At 41.2% G+C, this 24,431-nt stretch overlaps 2 protein-coding genes across 5 annotated transcripts; both read left to right on the top strand.

The window, feature by feature from the left end:
* The first annotated feature begins 1,874 nt into the window (after positions 1–1,874).
* LOC109898217 (bactericidal permeability-increasing protein) lies at positions 1,875–10,237 on the top strand. Of its 3 annotated transcripts, XM_020493104.2 has the most exons (17): positions 2,563–2,675; positions 2,979–3,132; positions 5,224–5,341; positions 5,481–5,595; positions 5,763–5,894; positions 6,042–6,197; positions 6,551–6,614; positions 6,704–6,764; positions 7,748–7,839; positions 8,491–8,667; positions 8,766–8,825; positions 9,043–9,210; positions 9,305–9,372; positions 9,454–9,496; positions 9,586–9,649; positions 9,735–9,811; positions 9,933–10,237. In XM_020493104.2, exons 3-17 carry the CDS (start codon positions 5,239–5,241, stop codon positions 9,972–9,974), a joined length of 1,422 nt encoding a protein of 473 aa, XP_020348693.1. In that variant the 5' UTR covers positions 2,563–2,675; positions 2,979–3,132; positions 5,224–5,238; the 3' UTR covers positions 9,975–10,237. The 3 variants fall into 3 exon arrangements, with proteins under 3 accessions (XP_031646335.1, XP_020348693.1, XP_020348701.1); XM_020493112.2 differs by lacking the exon at positions 2,563–2,675 and having other exon boundaries at positions 3,063–3,228; XM_031790475.1 differs by lacking the exons at positions 2,563–2,675; positions 2,979–3,132; positions 5,224–5,341; positions 5,481–5,595; positions 5,763–5,894 and adding an exon at positions 1,875–2,007.
* An 8,776-nt stretch (positions 10,238–19,013) lies between these two features.
* Positions 19,014–21,942, top strand: LOC109898232 (pentraxin fusion protein). Of its 2 annotated transcripts, XR_004203058.1 has the most exons (4): positions 19,014–19,132; positions 19,804–19,876; positions 20,523–21,195; positions 21,242–21,942. XR_004203058.1 is itself a non-coding variant. In XM_031790337.1 (3 exons), exons 1-3 carry the CDS (start codon positions 19,130–19,132, stop codon positions 21,137–21,139), a joined length of 693 nt encoding a protein of 230 aa, XP_031646197.1. In that variant the 5' UTR covers positions 19,014–19,129; the 3' UTR covers positions 21,140–21,942. The 2 variants fall into 2 exon arrangements, 1 of the variants encoding a protein (XP_031646197.1); XM_031790337.1 differs by having other exon boundaries at positions 20,523–21,942.
* Positions 21,943–24,431: the final 2,489 nt, after the last annotated feature.

The raw sequence follows: 24,431 nt of genomic DNA, 5'->3' as shown, positions 1-24,431 counted from the left end.
TTTGGTATTTCCAGTGTAACAGTACAGCTTCCGTCCCTCTCCTTGCCCTTACCTGCGCTCGAACCAGGAACACATCGACAACAGCCACCCTCGAAGCAGCGTTACCCATGCAGAGCAAGGGGACAACCACTCCAAGTCTCCGAGCGAGTGACGCTTGAAACGCTATTTATTGCGCACCACGCTAACTAGCTAGCCATTTCACATCGGTTACACCAGCCTAATCTTGGGAGTTGATAGGCTTGAAGTCATAAACAGCTGCTGGCAAACGCACAAAGTGCTGTTTGAATGAATGCTTACGAGCCTGCTGGTGCCTACCATCGCTCAGTCAGACTGCTCTATCAAATCATAGACTTAGTTATAACATGATAACACACAGAAATACGAGCCTTAGGTCATTAATATGGTCAAATCCGGAAACTATCATCTCGAAAACAAGACGGTTATTCTTTCAGTGAAATACGGAACCGTTCAGTATTTTATCTAACGGGTGGCATCCATAAGTCTAAATATTCCTGTTACGTTGCACAACATTCAATGTTATGTCATAATTACGTACAATTCTGGCAAATTAGGCGGCCCAAACTGTTGCATATACACTGACTCTGCGTGCAATGAACGCAAGAGAAGTGACACAATTTCACCTGGTTAATATTGCCTGCTAACCTGGATTTTTTTTTGCTAAATATGCAGGTTTAAAAATATATACTTCTGTGTATTGATTTTAAGAAAGGCATTGATGTTTCTGGTTAGGGACCCATTGGAGCAACGATACGCACCGCATTGATTATATGCAACTCAGGACACGCTAGATAAACTAGTAATATCATCAACCATGTGTAGTTAACTAGTGATTATGATTGATTGATTGATTGTTTTTTATAAGATAAGTTTAATGCTAGCTAGCAACTCACCTTGGCTTACTGCATTCACGTAACAGACAGGCTCCTCGTGGAGTGCAATGAGAGGCAGGTGGTTAGAGCGTTGGACTCGTTAACTGTAAGGTTGCAAGATTGAATCCTTGAGCTGACAAGGTAAAAATATGTTGTTCTGCCGCTGAACAAGGCAGTTAACCCACCGTTCCTAGACCGTCATTGAAAATAAGAATGTATTCTTAACTAATTAGCCTAGTTAAATAAAGATTAAATAATAATTAATTTGGAAAAAATCGGCCAAATCGGTGTCCAAAAATACAGATTTTCCGATTGTTATGAAAACTTGAAATCGGCCCTAACTAATCGGCCATTCGGATTAATCGGTCGACCTATAATTGTGATTGCAGCATCATGTTACGTGTATGCTTGTCACCAGCAGGGACTGGGGAGTTTGTTAGGATCAAAATAAATAGGAAAGGAGCAAAGCCCTGGTAAGTTACAAACACACATTTTAATGCCAGACACACAAGAAGGGCTTTCCAAGAGATGCTAGGTGTTCCTGAGTGGTCCAGTCTCAGTCCTGGCTTAAATCTGCTTATATAAACATATTTAAGGTTTAAGTATAGCTTTCTTTTCACTTTGCCTTCTTTAAGGCAGCACAATGTGAAGACTAGGCACTGTACACTATACTCCTCGCAGCCCATACTGCCTCAATGCTTTGCTCTGTCCTATTCACAGGGGAACAGATTGGGATGGCATCTCTGCAGCAGAAAGACCATTAAGGTCCCAGATCTCTCTGGAGAAAATAGAATGCAACCATTGGCAAGGTCAAGTACAGCATGACAGGGTAAGTGAACAAATTGTATCCTTTTAAAATATATTGCGGTCAAATACATTGTCTGCATATCTCATTTACGCCTTGGTTGATAATCAACTGTGCTTACAAATGCTATAGTGTTCACAACATGCCCCTATCCTACCAACTATGTGTTCTAACTTCCAGAATGACGATAGTGAATCTGGGACTTCCCAAGTCTGCTTTGGTACTGGTGCCAGGTACTGGAGTCAGGCTGGCTATTACTAATGCCTTCATCAACCTGCACGGGAACTGGAGGGTCCGATACTTCAGGTTCATGTGAGTTCATGAGTGTTCTTCTGCTCTGGTTTCAGGGAACCTCTGGGTTGTGCAGGCTTTTGTTCCAGCACAAGAATAGCACACTAGCCATTTAAAACACTGTACAATTTCCTCTTGGGTCTATCCACACTCCAAGGGGCTCAATCAAAAGTTCTTACTTTCTGTGTAACATTACAGAAAAGACTGTGATGGTAAATGTCTGTCTGTCTGTCTGTATCTCTGTCTGTATCTCTGTCTGTATCTCTGTTTGTATCTCTGTCTGTCTGTATCTCTCTCTCTGTCTGCATCTCTGTCTGCATCTCTGTCTGTATCTCTATCTGTACGTCTGTTTGTCTGTTTGTTTGTCTGTCTGTCTGTCTGTCTGTCTGTCTGTCTGTCTGTCTGTCTGTCTGTCTGTCTGTCTGTCTGTCTGTCTGTCTGTCTGTCTGTCTGTCTGTCTGTCTGTCTGTCTGTCTGTCTGTCTGTCTGTCTGTCTGTCCGTCCGTCTGTCCGTCCCTCCCTCCCTCCCTCCCTCCCTCCCTCCCTCCCTCCCTCCCTCCCTCCCTCCCTCCCTCTGTGTGTGCAGGGTGAGTTCTACAACATTGGGAAGCACCAGGAGCCTCCGTTCTCCTCCACTCCCTTCTCCCTGCCTCCTCAGGACAAGTTTGACTTCAAGAAGCCAGACCACAGTAATTCTTATGTTCTTGATAAGAGCTTATGACCGAATTATACACTCTACAAGACATTACTTTATTACTGCAATTATTGGTTGGATTTGTATCAAACCTTGTGACCTAGTTCTCAATGGCACTCATAAACATGCCATTGTTTACTTTCTCTTTACTGCATGTCCTGAACAAATCCTTCTCTGAATGATATGAATGGGAGTCTGAAAATATGAATCTATTAGATTTGCAGACATAACTAAGGGAATAGCTTAGATTGTTCTTCTTTGAACAATGTTTGCTCCATGCTCTCTGCATTATTTACAGAATGGATATCAGTCAGCCCATTTCTCAAGCAGCTCTTCCTGGTTCAGAGAAGTGAATCAAAGGCCATGTGAATCTCTTCTCCTTTCACTCTGCTCTGCCGCCAGCTAGGGAGCGACAACAACAGAAGAGATCCACTTTCTTACCAGTGCATGAGGTAGGTAACTACAGAGTTGTGCATACAACATAGACTGGCCTGTTTCTCTCTGTCAATTTAAAAGTTCTCTCTTTTACAGAAGTGTGTCAGGTTGAGGTGAGAACCCCATTTTATCATTTGAGCTAATATGTACATACTGTAGGTGGAAGTGTTTTGCAGGTATTCGGGGAAAATGTATTGTAGGGTAATTTTATGAAAGCTGTCACTCCTCAATCTCCACTAAGTAAGCAGCCTAGATGGTGGGTTGACATGGACATACAGTGTGGAAATTATACAGTATTTCAAAAGTGCTATCTTTGTCCCTGGGTAGTTGAGAAACTGTCTATATGATTAGCGGTTTTAAACATTCTTCATTAGCGGTTTTAAACATTCTCCATTAGCGGTTTTAAACATTCTCCATTAGCGGTTTTAAACATTCTCCATTAGCGGTTTTAAACATTCTCCATTAGCGGTTTTAAACATTCTCCATTAGCGGTTTTAAACATTCTCCATTAGAGGTTTTAAACATTCTTCATTAGCGGTTTTAAACCTTCTCCATTAGCGGTTTTAAACATTCTCCATTAGCGGTTTTAAACATTCTCCATTAGCGGTTTTAAACATTCTCCATTAGAGGTTTTAAACATTCTCCATTAGCGGTTTTAAACATTCTCCATTAGCGGTTTTAAACATTCTCCATTAGCGGTTTTAAACATTCTCCATTAGAGGTTTTAAACATTCTTCATTAGCGGTTTTAAACCTTCTCCATTAGCGGTTTTAAACATTCTCCATTAGCGGTTTTAAACATTCTCCATTAGCGGTTTTAAACATTCTCCATTAGAGGTTTTAAACATTCTCCATTAGCGGTTTTAAACATTCTCCATTAGCGGTTTTAAACATTCTCCATTAGCGGTTTTAAACATTCTCCATTAGAGGTTTTAAACATTCTTCATTAGCGGTTTTAAACCTTCTCCATTAGCGGTTTTAAACATTCTCCATTAGCGGTTTTAAACATTCTTCATTTGCTCAAGCGAGGTAAAAAAACAAACACAGAAAACTGATTCCAATGGGGAAGCAATCAGCAAACAGCTAACTTTCTATAGATACAGACAGTGGTGTAAAGTACTTAAATAAAAATACTTTAAAGTACTACTTCAATAGTTTTTTGGGGTATCTGTACTTTACTATATCTATTTTTGACTACTTTTCATTTTACTTCACTACATTCCTAAAACAAATAATGTACTACATACATTTTCCCTGACACCCAAAAGTACTCTTTACATTTTCAATGCTTAGCAGGACAGGAAAATGGTCCAATTCATACACTTATCAAGAGAACATCCCTGGTCATCTCTACTGCCTCTGATCTGGCAGACTTACTAAACACAAATGCTTTGTTTGTAAATGATGTCTAAGTGTGGCAGTGTGCCTACCCCTGGCGATCTGTACATTTTAAAACAAGAAAATGGTGTTGTCTGCCTTGCTTAATATAAGGAATTGGAAAGTATTTATACTTTTACTTTTGATACTTAAGTATATTTAAAACCAAATACTTTTAGATTTTTACTCAAGTAGTATTTTACTGGGTGACTTCACTTTTACTTGAATCATTTTCTATTAAGGTATCTATACTTTACTCAAGTATGACAATGGGGTACTTTGTCTTTCACTGGATACAGAGTTCCTTGAGAAACACACCAGTCACATGTCTGTGAACCCAAGAAGGTGCCAATGCTCCGTAAAAACAATTTCAAATATGGGACTTTGTGTCACAAAGTGTTGATGGTATAAGGGAAGCTGCATGCAACAAAACAGGAAGTATTTGTCCATTCTAGAAATTCCCCTGCTCAGTTATAAGATTGTGGCAAAATATGGTTTCATTATTGGTCAAAAGAAACCAAGTCAGACGTAGGTCAATATTAGTGTTGAAACTACAGTGCAGTGGAAAATAAGGCTTTACACAAGAAACTGTTCAACCTTAATGTTCCTCCCATGAAAACAGAAGCCTAAAAGTCATAAGATATGATTGTCCCCAATTCTATTCATTAGACAATAAACAATACACCTGTATTGTAATGTAGATATATTATTGTTTGTTCATCTTCCCTACAGGTGACTGCAGTCAAAATGTCTCCATGCTGTTTGTTGGCTCTGTTGGCTGTAATCTCCTTAACTCTGGCTGCCAGCCCTGGAGTCAAGGTCAAACTCACAGACAAGGGCATTGAATATGGTATGTTTGAGGAAAGGGCAATAACATTACATGGTTTTAGATCAAGATGAGGCTGTGTATTATGATCATGTGGCAAATAAATGTACTATACTCCTCACAGCCCATTCTGCCTCAATGCCTTGCTCTGTGCTGTCCACAGGTAAACAGATTGGGATGGCATCTCTGCAACAGAAACTTAAGACCATTAAGGTCCCAGATCTCTCTGGAACAGAGAAAGTGCCTCCCATTGGGAAGGTCAAGTACAGTTTGACAGGGTAAGGGAGAACAATGTCTTTTCCCCCAAAAAATACATTGCAGCACATTGTTAATTGTCTGCTTATCTCATGTCATCACTTGTTGATTATCAACTGTGTTTACCAATGCTGTTGTGTTCACAACATGCCACTATCCTACCAACTATGTACTGTGTTCTAACCTCCAGAATGACGATAGTGAATCTGGGACTTCCCAAGTCTGCTTTGGTACTGATGCCAGGTACTGGAGTCAGGCTGGCTATTACTAATGCCTTCATCAACCTGCACGGGAACTGGAGGGTCCGATACTTCAGGTTCATGTGAGTTCATGAGGGAGGGTCTGAACACCCGGTGCATCCCCAGGACCAGGATTGAACAAGACTAAAACACTGCACAATTTTCTCTTGGGTCTGCCTATCCATACCCCAAAGGACTCAAACAACATTATTTTCTTGTTAACAATCTAGACAAGACCGTGGCTCCTTCGACCTGACGGTAAATGGACTCACCATCACTGCCGATATTGCAATCAAGAGTGATGAAACTGGCAGGCCAACGGTCAGCACTGTCAACTGTGTGGCCAACGTGGGCAGCGCCAGCATCAAGTTCCATGGCGGGGCCAGGTACATTTAAAAATGTAACCTTAATTGAACCAGGCAAGTCAGTTAAGAACACATTCTTATTTTCAATGACGGCCTGGGAACAGTGGGTTAACTGCCTGTTCAGGGGCAGAATAACAGATTTGTACCTTGTCAGCTCGGGGGTTTGAACTCACAACCTTCCGGTTACTAGTCCAACATTCTAACCACTAGGCTACCCTGCCACCCCATGGAGTATATAGAGGCCCTTAACATTATGCTGTCTCACGTTGTGAGAACACATGTTATAGATTTAGGAATCATCAAACCACAATGTTAAAAATGATTGCAATGTGGATTTACTTGTTTCCTCAAATGCTTTGGTTCCTGTTTTCCAGCTGGCTTTACAATCTTTTCAAGTCCTACATTGACAAGGCCCTGCGCAGTGCTCTGCAGAAACAGGTGAGGGACAGTGTAATGCCAGACTTCAAACTCAAATTAATCTTGTTTGGTTCTCTTGACAATAACAATGCCTCTGTTTAATATTACAGATCTGCCCCCTAGTGGCTGATGTTATTACTGACATGAACCCACACCTCAAAACGTTCAATGGTAAAACAAGATTTAAAGGCCAAATGCAGCCAGTTTTATATCAAATTATTTCAGGGTAACAATGAAGTACATTATTGTAATATATTTATATTCAAATGAACAAAAATAGCTTTTAAGCAAAACAATTATTTCTCAAGCAAAAATTTTGCTTGGACTGTCTGGGAGTGGTCTGAGGTGGGAGGGGAAAACTGAAAACAAGCTGTTATTGGCAGAGAGGTTTGGAACTCGCTTTGTTATTGGTCTATTAACCAATTTACAGCATGGCGATGTCACAATGGAAAGCCAAATCTCCCGCCCATGCAAACCTGATGATTAGAAGGTCCTGTGTGGATTGTATTTTTAACCAGAAACTATCAGGAAATAACACTGATACATGTTTTTATTAGTGTTTTAATAGTGTTATTTCATCAACTGTTGTACAATATGATACAAAACACAGGAAAAACATAATTTTGACTGCACTGGGCCTTTAAGCACTTATCCTCATGAACATATTTGTATAAATCAAATCAAATTTTATTAGTCACATGTGACGACTACAACAGGTGAAAATGCTTACTTACGTGCCCCTAACCAACAATGCAGTTTTTAAAAAGAATAAGAAATAAAAGTAACAAGTATTTAAAGAGCAGCAGTAAAATAACAATAGCAAGACTATATACAGGAGAGTACCAGTACAGAGTCAATGTTGAGGTAGAGTTATTTCGGGAGCGGCAGGTAGCCTAGTGGTTAGAGTATTGGGCCAGTAACCGAAAGGTTGCTAGATTGAATCCCTGAGCTGACAAGTTAAAAATCTGTTGTTCTGTCCCTGAACAAGGCAGTTAACCCACTGTTCCTAGGCTGTCATTGAAAATAAGAATTTGTTCTTAACTGACTTGCCTGGTAAAATAAATATTTTCTTTTATGTTATTAAAGTGACAAATTATGGTGTATTCATAGGCTACTAAATGGATCCTAAATATTTATTTTCTGCCATCTTGAAGTTCTAGCCAAAGTGGACCAGTATGCTGAAATTGAATATTCCATGGTGACATCACCCACCATTTCAAAGTCCTCCATTGAATTCAGCTTAAAGGTAAAAACTTCAGACTCCCAATTTACCTTTCAACGCTACAAACATATGGGCTCAGTAAGGTGAGATGTCAATTCTCCCTCTCTCTCTCTCTCTGACTCTTCCTCTAACTCACTCTCTGTCTGTCTCTCTCTGTCTTCCTCTCTCTCTCTGTATCCCTCTCTCTCTCTCTGACTCTCCCTCTCTCTCCCTCTCTCTCTGTCTTCCTCTCTCTCTCTCTGTATCCCTCTCTCTCTCTCTGTATCCCTCTCTCTCTCCGACTCTCCCTCTCTCTCTGTCTTCCTCTCTCTCTCTGTATCCCTCTCTCTCTCTGACTCTCCCTCTCTCTCTGTCTTCCTCTCTCTCTCTCTGTCTTCCTCTCTCTCTCTGACTCTCCCTCTAACTCTCTCTCTGTCTTCCTCTCTCTCTCTCTCTGTATCCCTCTCTCTCTCTGACTCTTCCTCTAACTCACTCTCTGTCTGTCTCTCTCTGTCTCTCTCTCTGTCTTCCTCTCTCTCTGTATCCCTCTCTCTCTGTCTTCCTCTCTCTCTCTCTGTATCCCTCTCTCTCTCTGTCTTCCTCTCTCTCTCTCTGTTTCCCTCTCTCTCTCTGACTCTCCCTCTAACTCACTCTCTGTCTGTCTCTCTCTGTCTCTCTCTCTTTCTCTCTCTGCAGGGTGAGTTCTACAACATTGGGAAGCACCGGGAGCCTCCGTTCTCTCCCACGCCCTTCTCCCTGCCTCCTCAGGACAACAACATGCTCTACATCGGGGTCTCTTCCTTCACCCCCAACTCTGCAGGCTTTGTGTACAACAATGCTGGAGCACTCAGCCTATATGTCACAGATGATATGGTGAGTCTGAATCTGATTCCCATCTACAGGGAGTGAGGTTTAACATAGTCCCATCTGCCTCAGGGGTGAGGTTAAACATAACTGTTTTCCCCCGACAGATCCCTCCTAGCTCTCCCATCCGTCTGAACACTGGAACGTTTGGAGTCTTCATTCCAGAGGTGATACACCAGACCCCACGTTCACTATTCTACCTCCATATCATATGACTTCATTTGTTTAGAAAAAACGATCTATGAAATTAGTTTGGTTTTAGTGTCCATCCAGAGATGGAAATTAGCCTTTTGTTCAAACACATTTACTCTGTGTTTGTATCTAAGAGAAGATAAAGTTAACATTCTTCTCAGGATTAAAGAAAGATTATGTGTGTTGTTTCAGATAGCGAAGCGTTTTCCTGGAATGATGATGAAACTGCTGGTGAAGACTGTGAAGGAGCCCACCATCTCTCTTGAGCCCAACAACGTGACAGTCCAGGCCAGCGGCACAGTGACGGCCTACGCCATCCAGCCCAACACCACGCTCTCTCCCCTCTTTGTCCTCAACATGGTCAGTCAGTCTGTCAGTCACTCAGGAAGTAGAATACTGTAGCTTAGACTGTGAGAGTGATAATTAACTCTACAAGCTTTCTCTATCTCTGCAGGAGGGTAGTGTCAGCGCTCAAATGAACGTGACTGGGGTGAAGCTGGCTGGGGCTATCACTCTGAACAAGTGAGTATGATTGGTGCAAAAGGGTGGGAAAAGCCCTTTAAACACTGACCAAAGTAAATTAATACTGTCTGCTTTTCACAGAATTGAGATGACATTGGGAACTAGTTATGTGGGACAGTTTCAGGTAAGAATGATATTTTCAGAGCTTATGACATGCATATAACTTGCTAACACTGAACCACTGAACCTAAACAATGAAATTATATCAAACAGGTTCAACCCCTTGACAACATCTTCCTGATGGTTCTGAAAGTGGTTGTGATACCTAAGGTCAATGGTGAGTGCTTTATTTCCATGTTTATGAATAATCATTGTTTCTGCACTGATTGGCCACTGGAAAACCATGTGTTTGTATCTTATAGCTCGCCTAGAGAAGGGTTTTCCCCTGCCCACTATTGGAAAGATGAACCTTATCAACACTCAACTGCAAGTCCTGAAGGTACAATCAGATATCTAAGAGCTCATTGCTTCCTACATCTCTTCTCATGTCCAATAGCTCTTATACTATAGCCAGTGTGTGTCCTATATTTGACAAACTACTGTTGCTCCTCTGTCTCCAGGACTACATGCTGATTGGGACAGACGTTCAGTTCACAGGATAAGTGCCATGTAAATCCCAGTGCAAGTCATCATTAATCGATGATTGATCATGCATCAAATCATAAATCAAATCAAACCAATGAGACATGTAATTAATGTTTGCAAATCAAATCTATTATACTGTACATATATACTCTCAAACAATGCACCACATTCTGAAATGAAATACTGTATCTTCCAATCTTTTCAGTATTCCACTACTATTCAATGTTGTAATTTATATTGAATACATTTGTATAAATAAACAAATATCAGTAAAGCTTTATTTTATTCGACAACAATCTTCTTCAGTCTGTTGTCTCTGGTTTGAGGTAACATCTTTGTCCATCAACTGCTGGCTTTATAACGAGCTATGCCCACAAAAAGCCAGCAAAGCACTGCTCAGCACCGTGGTGCCACAAAGGATGTCCACTCCACACTCACCTTCAGGGTACAGAGGACAGAGGACCAGAGGACTAGACACTGTGTTGGTGGGTCAGACTGAAGCCAGTTGTCCGTGATGGTCAGATAGATGTGTAGCTGTGTCACTCAGAGGTGTGGCTGAGGGCTTGGCCTCTCAGGCTCTCTGAGTTGGCTGATGTTATCTGTATTCGAGACAGGCCAGTCAGTCACAGTGCAGAGCAGGTCTGAACATGGTGCCCCAGTGATGATGGTGTCTCATAATCCCTATAAAAGCACTCATACGCCATTATAAGCACCTGAAATGGACATGAAATGAAACATTTGAATCAAATCAAAGTTTGTCATATGCGCCGAATACAACAGGTGTATTAGACCTTACAGTGAAATGCTTACTTACAGGCTCTACCCAATAGTGCAACAAGGTATTAGGTGAACAATAGGTAGGTAAAGACATAAAAACAACAGTAAAAAGACAGTGAAAAACAGTAGTGAGGCTATATACAGCAACGAGGCTATATACAGTAGAGAGGCTATAAAAGTAGAGAGGCTATAAAAGTAGCGAGGCTATATACAGTAGAGAGGCTACATACAGTAGAGAGGCTATAAAAGTAGCGAGGCTATAAAAGTAGCGAGGCTATATACAGTAGAGAGGCTACATACAGTAGAGAGGCTATAAAAGTAGCGAGGCTATAAAAGTAGCGAGGCTATATACAGTAGAGAGGCTACATACAGTAGAGAGGCTATAAAAGTAGCGAGGCTATAAAAGTAGCGAGGCTATATACAGTAGAGAGGCTACATACAGTAGAGAGGCTATAAAAGTAGCGAGGCTATAAAAGTAGCGAGGCTATATACAGTAGAGAGGCTACATACAGTAGAGAGGCTATAAAAGTAGCGAGGCTATAAAAGTAGCGAGGCTATATACAGACATCGGTTAGTCTGGCTGATTGAGGTAGTATGTAGATATGGTTACTTTCATAGAGTATAATTGAGAGAGTGCGAGAGATAAGTATTTTTTTATTATTATTTATTGAATATTCGAAACATACAATATACTTGCAGTGAAGCCGCTCAATAACTACATCATACCAGTCATCCAACAGATCAGAGTGACACACACAAGCATCCAGGTTCAATGCCCTGCTCAAGGGCATGTTGGCCAATCTACCACCATGCCAAAAAACATGACCCTGAACCCCCCCCCCCCCCCCCCAGTTCCCCAATAGCTGTCCCTCAACCATTCGACAGCTACTAAAAAATCTAATTCATTCCATTCCCCACCCCAAGATCCCCCCTATGCACCAACAACCAAGAGAATGATCCCCCACCCCAAGATCCCCCCTATGCACCAACAACCAAGAGAATGATCCCCCACCCCAAGATCCCCCCTATGCACCAACAACCAAGAGAATGAACCCCCACCCCAAGAACCCCCCTATGCACCAACAACCAAGAGAATGATCCCCCACCCCAAGATCCCCCCTATGCACCAACAACCAAGAGAATGATCCCCCACCCCAAGATCCCCCTATGCACCAACAACCAAGAGAATGAACTCCCACCCCAAGATCCCCCCTATGCACCAACAACCAAGAGAATGAACCCCCACCCCAAGATCCCCCCTATGCACCAACAACCAAGAGAATGAACCCCCACCCCAAGATCCCCCCTATGCACCAACAACCAAGAGAATGAACCCCCACCCCAAGATCCCCCCTATGCACCAACAACCAAGAGAATGAACCCCCACCCCAAGATCCCTATGCACCAACAACCAAGAGAATGAACCCCCACCCCAAGATCCCTATGCACCAACAACCAAGAGAATGAACCCCCACCCCAAGATCCCTATGCACCAACAACCAAGAGAATGAACCCCCACCCCAAGATCCCTATGCACCAACAACCAAGAGAATGAACCCCCACCCCAAGATCCCTATGCACCAACAACCAAGAGAATGAACCCCCACCCCAAGATCCCTATGCACCAACAACCAAGAGAATGAACCCCCACCCCAAGATCCCTATGCACCAACAACCAAGAGAATGAACCCCCACCCCAAGATCCCTATGCACCAACAACCAAGAGAATGAACCCCCACCCCAAGATCCCTATGCACCAACAACCAAGAGAATGAACCCCCACCCCAAGATCCCTATGCACCAACAACCAAGAGAATGAACCCCCACCCCAAGATCCCTATGCACCAACAACCAAGAGAATGAACCCCCACCCCAAGATCCCTATGCACCAACAACCAAGAGAATGAATTAAGGAGAAAAAAGGAAAAGACAGAAGAAAACAGCAAACAACAATGCAACAATAATATATAAATAAATAAAACTAAACAATACATTTATAACAAAGGACATGAAGGACAACTGAAATCATAACAGCAATGCCAACTGTATGTGTTTGTGTGCATGTCTGGCACTATTACATGTATGTGTGTGTTTCTGTATGTGTTTATTTGAATGAGCGTGTGTGTATATGCATGTGTACAAACACCTGCACGGCATCAGCCTCAGGCAAACCGGCATTAGTTGTAAAAACACTGCCACTTAGTGTCATTCAAATGTACTTCTATGTTTTATTTTTACTTTTTTTATTTTTTATTTTTATCTTTGACCATCATTCTATCTCCCACAACAACTCCACTCCCACTTGTCTCCATTTCCACATCCCAACCCTCAGCTTCCCTCCGCCCATCCCACCTCTCTCTGCTGGCCACCCACTTCGTGTTTCTACGCAACACATATCTTTCAACTATGCTGTGATGTTTAACGTACAATTTCAATCTATCTAATCGAATAGAATCTACAGATTGCGTGTTGAAGATAAATACTTTTACTAAGAGTATTAGTATATTAGTAATTGACTGACCCGGTCTCTCCAGATCTCCTAACAGTACTATTTCTAGGGTCAATTTAAGATCTATGCTATGCATTTTCAACCATTCCTGAACCTGAGACCAGAAACAGGCTACCTGAGGGCAATACCAAAATAAATGGTCTATTGATTCTGTATCCTCACAACAGAATCTGCAGGGCTTCGATGATTTTATGCCCCAAATATTCAACATTTTGTTGGTGGCAAGAATTCTATACAATAATTTTAGCTGAAAAACACGAAGTCTTGAATCTTGTGTTGTTTTATATATCAACTCAACTCAAAAATCTCTTCCCAACTATTTTGCAATCTGTATGGCACAGTTGTCAACATCCTGGTCCTCAAATGAAACTGGTATACTTTCCTATTTATGCCATTTTTATTCCCCTTATATTCATCAGAGGTGTAGGGAGGGTGAGGTCTGTGAATCCAAACAATAGTAGTTATACAGATGATTGACAAAATATGCACACGGCAGTATTCATACTTTTGGGGCGGCAGGTAGCCTAGTGGTTAGAGGCAGGTAGCCTAGTGGTTAGAGGCAGGTAGCCTAGTGGTTAGAGGCAGGTAGCCTAGTGCTTAGAGACAGGTAGCCTAGTGGTTAGAGCATTGGGCCTGTAACCGAAAGGTTGCTAGATCAAATTGCTGAGCTGACAAGTTAAAAATCTGTTGTTCTGCCCCTGAACAAGGCAGTTAACCCACTGTTCCTAGGCTGTCATTGCCAATAAGAATTTGTTCTTAACTGACTTGCCTAGTTAAATAAATACATAGGTTTTTGTGGTGAATGAAAAAAACTGTTTTGATAATGGTTTTCAGACACATACCTTGTAATCTAGAGGCCTATGGGATATTCATTGATGAGGTAAGGAAGGAGAACGGTAAATGGGATATGTATAACATACCAGTACCAATTGACGTACCATTGTTTGTCTCCTTGTCTGCATACCTGCAGACACAAACACAAAAGTGAGCAGTCATCTGCACCCAATACAGCTAGCCTTCAACATATTCTTATAGCCTACATATTCTTATAGCCTTCAACATATTATTTTAGCCTACATATTCTTATAGCCTTCAACATATTCTTATAGCCTACAGATTCTTATAGCCTTCAACATATTCTTATAGCCTACATATTCTTATAGCCTACATATTCTTATAGCCTACATATTCTTATAGCCTACATATTCTTATAGCCTTCAACATATTCTTATAGCCTTCAACATATTCTTATAGCCTACAACATATTCTTATAGCCTACATATTCTTATAGCCTTCAACATATTCTTATAGCCTTCAACATATTCTTATAGCCTACATATTCTTATAGCCTACAACATATTCTCATAACCTACAACATATTCTTATAGCCTTCAACATATTCTCATAGCCTACATATTCTTATAGCCTTCAACATATTCTTATAGCCTACATATTCTTATAGCCTTCAACATATTCTTATAGCCTACATATTCTTATAGCCTACATATTCTTATAGCCTACATATTCTTATAGCCTACATATTCTTATAGCCTTCAACATATTCTTATAGCCTTCAACATATTCTTATAGCCTACATATTCTTATAGCCTTCAACATATTCTTATAGCCTTCAACATATTCTTATAGCCTACATATTCTTATAGCCTACATATTCTTATAGCCTTCAACATATTCTTATAGCCTTCAACATATTCTTATAGCCTTCAACATATTCTTATAGCCTTCAACATATTCTTATAGCCTACATATTCTTATAGCCTTCAACATATTCTTATAGCCTACATATTCTTATAGCCTACATATTCTTATGGCCTTCAACATATTCTTATAGCCTTCAACATATTCTTATAGCCTTCAACATGTTCTTATAGCCTTCAACATATTCTTATAGCCTTCAACATGTTCTTATAGCCTACATATTCGTACCTCTTTGTTGATTGGTATCTATTGAATTGTGTCCATTCTATGTTTTAGAAAGATCTGCACAGATATGAAAAGACAGATGGTATCATCATAAAACAATATCAATTTAAATCATACAAGGGAACAACCTTAAATTGAGGAGCTCTTTACATTTTTCAGTTAAGTGACTGCATATTCTGTCCTTTAATATTCAAATCCAAGTGTTTCAGTTGGGCAGTTACGTTCCTGCAAGAACCTCCAACAACTACGGAGGTTCCTCGATGAACCCCACCTCCTATGGGGTACTTGGAATAACCTTTTGGGGGCCATTTTCAGTGCCAAGAACCCTAAGGTTCTTCAAAGAACTTAGAAGAACCCTTGTTGAACCCCTAATTTTTAGAGTGTAGCCCTAATCCTAACCTTATCTCTTATCTCTTATCCTAACCCTAAACCTAACTCTTATCCTAACCCTAGCCCTAACACTGACCCTAACCTTAACCCTTACCCTAACCTGTATTCAAAACCTAACCGTAACCTTAGCAAGCAGTTGCTTATCAACAGATAGGTTGTTGATGGTATGACCATCTGTAGAGCATCTGGATTATCCAAATAAAGTGTGTCCTAAACATGCACTACTCCCCGTAGCTGTTTTTCCAGAATGATCTGAAGGAACTTCCTGGCTGAGATTTGGCCTAGAACCTTCCTGTAGCTGTTGGTGAAGATCGCATCAGCATGTCTTCCTGATCTGAGATGAAAGATGGGAGGGAGCACATGACAGATCATTTGATGGATAGAATGTATAGAATTTGAAAGTTCGGTTAACCTTATTGTTATTATTCAATTATTCACTACTGTATAGCAACAAAAGCACTTATGAGAAGGTTTTTGGTTTTATTTATTTGCAGCAAAGAAAATATGTGAAAGACAAAACAGCACACATAAACATTTTTTTTTACAAATGTTGTGCAGGTGAGGTTGGAAGCCCAAAAGCAAGACCTGAAGGGCTTGTATGAAAACCACACCACAAATATAAGTCAAAACAAAAATGTCAATCAGTTAAACAAATCATATTAATTATAATTGTACAGTATAGAAGAAAAACCTTCTTTGATTATGTGTGTGTGTGTGTGTGTGTGTGTGTGTGTGTGTGTGTGTGTGTGTGTGTGTGTGTGTGTGTGTGTGTGTGTGTGTGTGTGTGTGTGTGTGTGTGTGTGTGTGTGTGTGTGTGTGTGTGTGTGTGTGTGTGCGCGTGCGCGAGAGAGAGTTAGGCTACATGGAGGAGACTACTGGGTAGTTTGGTTCTTCAGGCTGACCTCTAGTCTATGCTTTAAGTTATTGAGGGATGATGATGCTTTGGCATTGTGGAGATAGGAATTCCAGAGTATAGAACCTCTGTATCTAATAGAGAATTTACTATGTGAGGTGCAGCAGTTGTCGTGGAAATATTGAATCAAATATTTCTCAGATTCCGGAGCTTGTGAATTGAAATAGACTTTATTACAAACAGTAACAAGCCGAGCTGGTCCATGGAAGAACTGACTCTTCTTGTTCAGAACATCAGTATTTATACATTTCCACCAGACATGTTCCCTCCTTCCTATGTAAATGATTAACTCCCCTTAGCCTTGCATCGCCATTATCTTTATGACTTAGTACTGGCTTGTGTACGCCCACATCTGGCTCAGGTTAGATTATATTGGTGGCGCAACCACAGGTCCTCTATAAAAAATAATACATTTATTACATATATATGTTCCCAAGTACATTTCAAATAGATTTTAGTTAACACAACCATGTCTTCCCAATACATATACAGTGGGGCAAAAAAAAAAATTGTCAGCCACCAATTGTGCAAGTTCTCCCACTTAAAAAGATGAGAGAGGCCTGTAATTGTCATCATAGGTACACTTCAACTATGACAGACAAAATGAGAAGAAAAAAATCCAGAAAATCACATTGTAGGATTTTTAATGAATTTATTTTCAAATTATCGTGGAAAATTATTATTTGGTCAATAACAAAAGTTTATCTCAATACTTTGTTATATACCCTTTGTTGGCAATGACAGAGGTCAAACATTTTCTGTAAGTCTTCACAAGGTTTTCACACACTGTTGCTGGTATTTTGGCCCATTCCTCCATGCAGATCTCCTCTAGAGCAGTGATGTTTTGGGGCTGTTGCTGGGCAACACGGACTTTCAACTCCCTCCAAAGATTTTCTATGGGGTTGAGATCTGGAGACTGGCTAGGCCACTCCAGGACCTTGAAATGCTTCTTACGAAGCCACTCCTTCGTTGCCCGGGCGGTGTGTTTGGGATCATTGTCATGCTGAAAGACCCAGCCACGTTTCATCTTCAATGCCCTTGCTGATGGAAGGAGGTTTTCACTCAAAATCTCACGATACATGTCCCCATTCATTCTTTCCTTTACACGGATCAGTCATCCTGGTCCCTTTGCAGAAAAACAGCCACAAAGCATGATGTTTCCACCCCCATGCTTCACAGTAGGTATGGTGTTCTTTGGATGCAACTCAGCATTCTTTGTCCTCCAAACACGACAAGTTGAGTTTTTACCAAAAAGTTCTATTTGGGTTTCATCTGACCATATGACATTCTCCCAATCTTCTTCTGGATCATCCAAATGCTCTCTAGCAAACTTCAGACAGGCCTGGACATGTACTGGCTTAAGCAGGGGGACACGTCTGGCACTGCAGGATTTGAGTCCCTGGCGGCGTAGTGTGTTACTGACGGTAGGCTTTGTTACATTGGTCCCAGCTCTCTGCAGGTCATTCACTAGGTCCCCCCGTGTGGTTCTGGGATTTTTGCTCACCGTTCTTGTGATCATTTTGACCCCACGGGGTGAGATCTTGCGTGGAGCCCCAGATCGAGGGAGATTATCAGTGGTCTTGCATGTCTTCCATTTCCTAATAATTGCTCCCACAGTTGATTTCTTCAAACCAAGCTGCTTACCTATTGCAGATTCAGTCTTCCCAGCCTGGTGCAGGTCTACAGTTTTGTTTCCGGTGTCCTTTGACAGCTCTTTGGTCTTGGCTATAGTGGAGTTTGGAGTGTGACTGTTTGAGGTTGTGAACAGGTGTCTTTTATACTGATAACAAGTTCAAACAGGTGCCATTAATACAGGTAACAAGTAGAGGACAGAGGAGCCTCTTAAAGAAGGAGTTACAGGTCTGTGAGAGCCAGAAATCTTGCTTGTTTGTAGGTGACCAAATACTGATTTTCCACCATCATTTGCAAATAAATACAAATCCTACAATGTGATTTTCTGGATTTTTTTTCTCATTTTGTCTGTCATAGTTGAAGTGTACCTATGATGAAAATTACAGGCCTCACTCATCTTTTTAAGTTGGAGAACTTGCACAATTGGTGGCTGACTAAATACTTTCTTGCCCCACTGTACATAGTTTGTGACTTCTGTATTGGTTGGTAAAAATGCATAGTCACTGTCCCACACCAGTTCAGATCTGTGTCACATGGTTCAGCATCCCTGTGGAACGCTTTCGACACCTTGTGGAGTCCATGCCCTCAGGGAATTGAGATTGGGCAAAAAGGGGTGCAACTCAATTTATATACGCTGTTTTGTACATTCAGTGCATCTTTTGGATCAATAGTTGTGTGATGAAAGATGTCTACAAACCAAATGAATGCACAGTGAAAGGTTTTGAATGTAAGATTGGCTGCATTACAAATGTTACCAGTTGGGGGTTTTGTACTAAGAGTTTTCAAATTACCCAAAAAAATGTAATATGCCACAGACACTGGGTCTGTTGTTTGCTTTTAGCTAGACTAAGTTTCACAACACACACACAATCAATAACTTGGAATTCAGGGTTTGGGTTATCAGTGTCACATGTTTTGAAATGGATTTCTAAGAGTTTGGGTGAGTGTATATATACTGTACAGTTTGAGAGGCACACTAGGTAACCATTTGATAAGGCGGATCAACAATGGTAAGTAGACAAATCATTTTCCTGCATTACCTAATACCTCATAATTAGTGGTTAAAACCTGAATGCGTCATTTACGTTCAAATCAAATCAAATGTTATTTGTCACATGCGCCGAATACAATCGGTGTAGAACTTACCGTGAAATGCTTACCTACAAGCCCTTAACCAACAATGCAGTTTTAAAAAAATTACTCAAAAAAAGAACAATAAGAAATAAAAGAAACAACTATTTAAAGAGCAGCAGTAAAATAACAATAGCGAGGCTATATACAGGAGGTACCAGTACAGAGTCAATGTGCGGGACATTGGTTAGTCAAGGTAATTGAGGTAATATGTACATGTAGGTAGAGTTATTAAAGTGACTATGCATAGATAATTACAGAGAGTAGCAGCAGCGTCATCGATGCACTTATTGATGAAGCCAGTGACTGATGTGGTGTACTCCTCAACGCCATCGGAGGAATCCCAGAACATATTCCAGTCTGTGCTAGCAAAACCGTCCTGTAGTTTAGCATCTGCTTCATCTGACCATGTGGGTATTGTAATAATAGGACATTGTAGTGACAAAAAGACATCTAAAAACATCTAAAACTGTCTCTGCTGTAATGAATGTATATAATATTTATGTATGTATGTATATTTATCATGTATTTAATGTATTTATCTTCATAGGCTCTGTGGGATAAAATGGGGCTGCTGGCAACTCTTCTCATCTTTGGTGTCTCTCTCTCCTTAGCTTCTGCAGGTAGTCTGAACTTCACTTCTGTGGTCGAATTTGTAGATAGTCAATCACTTGTGTTATTTATTAATTTCTGTGTCACTATTGTAAAGTGACTTTGGTGTTTTGAAAAGCGCTTCAAATTTAATCTATTATGATAATTGTTTAGAGAATTTAGGTGTGAGCTTAACCAAATGTGGTGCTATAAAGCTTCCCAGAACAGTGAACAGTCTAGGACGGGTACTAATACAGTTCCTAAAACACAAATCTGGTCCATTTATATTCATATTCACACAATATTCACACAATGGGGGACATTTTACTCTTCTAGCATTGTGTGTGCACATTTAGATAAGGAAACTGTCGTCCTATGTTCCTGAATTGAAAATGGGTTGTTTTAATTTGCTTCGAGCAATTAATGTCACTACACTTCCTGAAGTGACTGAATGACATATGGAATTGACCCCTCAAGCCTGTGTCACTGTCACATGACTCCACACCTAGTTTCAAATACGATTTGAAATCATTTCAAATACTTTAGCTGTGTTGGATTGAGCTTGCCTGTCGCAATGGAACCAATAGAAAACTCTTGAAAGTGCAAACCCTGGCCATCTGCCACAAAGATTTAATTTGAACCCAGGCCTGCATGATTCTTCTCTCTGTCTCTCTATAGAGAGGCCCATGAGAAGATCCTTGGTGTTCCCAAAGGAAAATGACAACAGCTACGTGGAGCTGGTCCCTCAGAAGGATCTTGACATGGGAGCCTTCACCCTGTGCATGCGGGTGGCCACAGAACTGGCAAAGGGCAACCGTGAGATCATCTTGTTCGCCTACCGTACACTGTACTACGACGAGCTCAACATGTGGAGAGAAGCTGACGGCAGGTACGGTCTGTTTATGAGTGGGGAAGGGGTCTTCTTCCACCTACCTGAGCTCAACACCTTCCAGACCCACCTCTGTCTCACCTGGGACTCGAAGTCAGGTATGGCCGCGTTCCACGTAGATGGGAAGAGGAGCATTAGGAAGATGTATAAACCAGGACACAAAGTGCAGAATGGAGGTAAGGTCATCCTGGGACAGGATCCAGACTCTTTCCTGAAGGACTTTGACAGCAAGCAGAGTTTCGTCGGAGAGATCACAGACGTCAACATGTGGGACTACGTGCTCTCCGATGCCATGATAGAGGCTTTGCATGTTGGGAAACGTATTCCCAGAGGGAACATTTTTGACTGGGAAACCATAGAGCTCATAGTCAATGGGAACGTCAAGGTGATCACTGAAGAGTTGTAAGTTGTCCCCAAGGAACCAACAACATGCTCTCCATCCAGGGGTGCTGCACTGCGGCCTGCGGTGCAGTGCTGCACTGCGGCACTGCGGCACTGCGGCCTGGCTTGATCCTGTGCTCTGTGTGTCAGTGTGATGTACGTTATCTGAGGGAGTTAAGAAATTACAGAAAATTCATATGGAGAATAAAGTTGTATTAGTTTGAGTCCCTGTCTCATCTCAACAAATATAAAGTTCCCAACGGGCACATAGCATATGTTTTTTATTTGTGCGTGTGTGGGGGTGTGTGTGGGGGGGGGGGTTGACATTTGAACACTGACGTAATCGCATAGATAAACAGCAGGGGGCAATCCATTATACATTTTGACTGATGACAACGGGGGTGTGCAGAATTTAAAGGCAAGTCGAGACTAACTGATTCACAAATCACCTTGCATCATAAATAACTACTCAATATTATTTGCAGATCAGTCAGTCAGACACTATTTACCTATGAATAGGGTGGCAGGTAACCTACCAGTTAGAGCGGCGAGGTTGCCAGTTCGAATCCTTGGTCAATAAGAAAACTCTGGCACGAAGTGAGCTGGCAACCAGAGGGTTGCTGGTATCAGATCCTAGATAACATTGCCTGCCCTTGAGCAAGGCACATAACCCCCCACAACAACAGCTCCACAGGTGCCCAGTGTGGCAGCTCCCTACACCTCTCCAAAACATGTATGTGTCTATCAGAGGGGTTGGGTTAAAAGCTGAAGTAACATTTTGGTTGGACCTTGTGTGTTATTGACCAATAAAGTGATCCTAATCTTAAATCACATGTTTTATGTTCTTGAACACGGCCAGTAACTGATATTTGAAAATAAAAGAAACCTTAACTTGACAACAAATGAGATTATGGCAAAACAAACTAACAGTTAAAACTAAGTAAAAATAAACGTATCTAGTATTGGCACAATGAAGTCACAGTCAATTGTGTGGCGACAACGCTTTCTCAGAATCGTATCCCTCTAACCCACAGTCCTCTCTGCAATCTGGATCTATCAGTCTCTGTACTACAGTACTACAGTACTGGCAAACACACAGATGAGTTCAAGGTCGAGTTCATACTCCAGCATTTTGGATTTGAGAGCAAACGTTTATTTTTTTATATGAAGCTATAGTAAAGTGTCACCTTTTATTTGAGGTTATTTTCATGCATATCTGTTTTACTGTTTAGAAATGAATGCACTTTATGTATCTCGTCCCCCATTTTAAGGTGTCCAACATATTTGGAGACATTCACTTATAGTACAGTCAATTTAGTCAAAAGTTTAGTATTTGGTAACATTACCAATAACAGGGGAGGTATGATATTTATGCCTCTAATTTTTCACTCATTATTCACAATTAGTTCATGATTATGCATACTCATGGTAGCATCCAAATTAATGTGGAAGTGTTCAGAAGTGTTCATTCTTATTTACAATAAAAGTGACTACAAAATGACAAAATACATTATTTAACATTAATTTCTATTAGGCCCAAAATAATCTGAAACCCAACCAAAACAAACTGCAAATGCATCCAACAAGTGTGTAGAGTCACAAGCTTGATGTAGTCATTGCGTGCTAGGAATATTGGACCAATACTAAACCTTTGACAAATTCACTTGATACATCAAGTGCTTTAATTTCTAAACGGTAAAACAGATTAAAAATAACCTCAAATAAAAGGTGACATTATGTACTGTCGCCTCACAAATCATTCTCAAACCAAAATGCTGGAGTATAGAGCCAAATTAAAAGTTTTAGCTTCACTGTCCAAATAAATACATAGGGGAGTGTACATTACCAATTTGTCATCTGTGAAGTGTGTTGTCACATGGAAATGCATTTTAGGATTTGACTGACATTCCTACTTACGGTTCTCGTCCAGACTTCTATGTAGCGAATGTAAGTGAGGACAAAGTATAATCTGGTTCTCTGACCCTAAACATCACTCTTCAAATGACCTGAAAGTATGTCAACACGATATTTTGTTTATTTTGTAGGAGAAAAGAAAATGCTGTTTTCCTATCAATGCTTAGAGTTCAAATGAACACATTGCTCAGTTCATACACTACTCTGCCAAACACAATTGTACTGAAGGACGTAACCGCACAGTTTTCACAAAGCAGAGTTTGTTTCCTTCGTCCAATACATTTATTGCATAAGCACTATTATGGACTCAGGCTCTGTGTGTGGTTAATCCGACCCTCTCTGCCTAGTCAAAATCATTTTACCTGCTGTTGTTGTGCTAGCTGATTAACTGTTGTTGTCTCACCTACTGTTTTAGCTAGCTCTCCCAATCAACATCTGTGATTACTGTATACCTCGCTGTATGTCTCTCTCAAATGTCAATATGCCTTGTATACTGTTGTTCAGGTTAGTTATCATTGTTTTAGTTTACAATGGAGCCCCTAGTTCCACTCTTCATACCCCTGATACCTCCTTTGTCCCACCTCCCACACATGCAGTGACCTCACCCATTACAACCAGCATGTCCAGAGATACAACCTCTCTTATCATCACCCAGTGCCTGGGCTTACCTCCGCTGTACCCGCACCCCACCATACCCCTGTCTGCGCATTATGCCCTGAATATATTCTACCATGCCCAGAAATCTGCTCCTTTCATTCTTTGTCCCCAACGCTCTAGGCGTCCAGTTTTGATAGCCTTTAGCCGCACCCTCATACTACTCCTCTGTTCCGCGGGTGATGTGGAGGTAAACCCAGGCCCTGCATGTCCCCAGGCACCCTCATTTGTTGACTTCTGTGATCGAAAAAGCCTTGGTTTCATGCATGTCAACATCAGAAGCCTCCTCCCTAAGTTTGTTTAACTCACTGCTTTAGCACACTCTGCTAACCCTGATGTCCTTGCCGTGTCTGAATCCTGGCTCAGGAAGGCCACCAAAAATTCGGAGATTTCCATACCCAACTATAACATTTTCCGTCAAGATAGAACTGCCAAAGGGGGCGGAGTTGCAGTCTACTGCAGAGATAGCCTGCAAAGTCATTTCATACTTTCCAGGTCCATCGACCCCCCTCCGCTCAAAGCTGTGCCCTGGACACCATTTGTGAATTGATCGCCCCCCATCTAGCTTCAGAGTTTGTTCTGTTAGGTGACCTAAACTGGGATATGCTTAACACCCCAGCAGTCCTACAATCTAAGCTAGATGCCCTCAATCTCACACAAATCATCAAGGAACCCACCAGGTACAACCCTAAATCTGTAAACAAGGGCACCCTCATAGACGTCATCCTGACCAACTGGCCCTCCAAATA

The sequence above is a fragment of the Oncorhynchus kisutch genome, linkage group LG1 (genome assembly GCF_002021735.2).
Source record: "Oncorhynchus kisutch isolate 150728-3 linkage group LG1, Okis_V2, whole genome shotgun sequence".
Classification (NCBI taxonomy): Eukaryota; Metazoa; Chordata; class Actinopteri; order Salmoniformes; family Salmonidae; genus Oncorhynchus; species Oncorhynchus kisutch.
The sequence above is the reverse complement of the archived record's forward strand: the minus strand, read 5'-3'. Positions and strand labels throughout refer to the sequence as shown.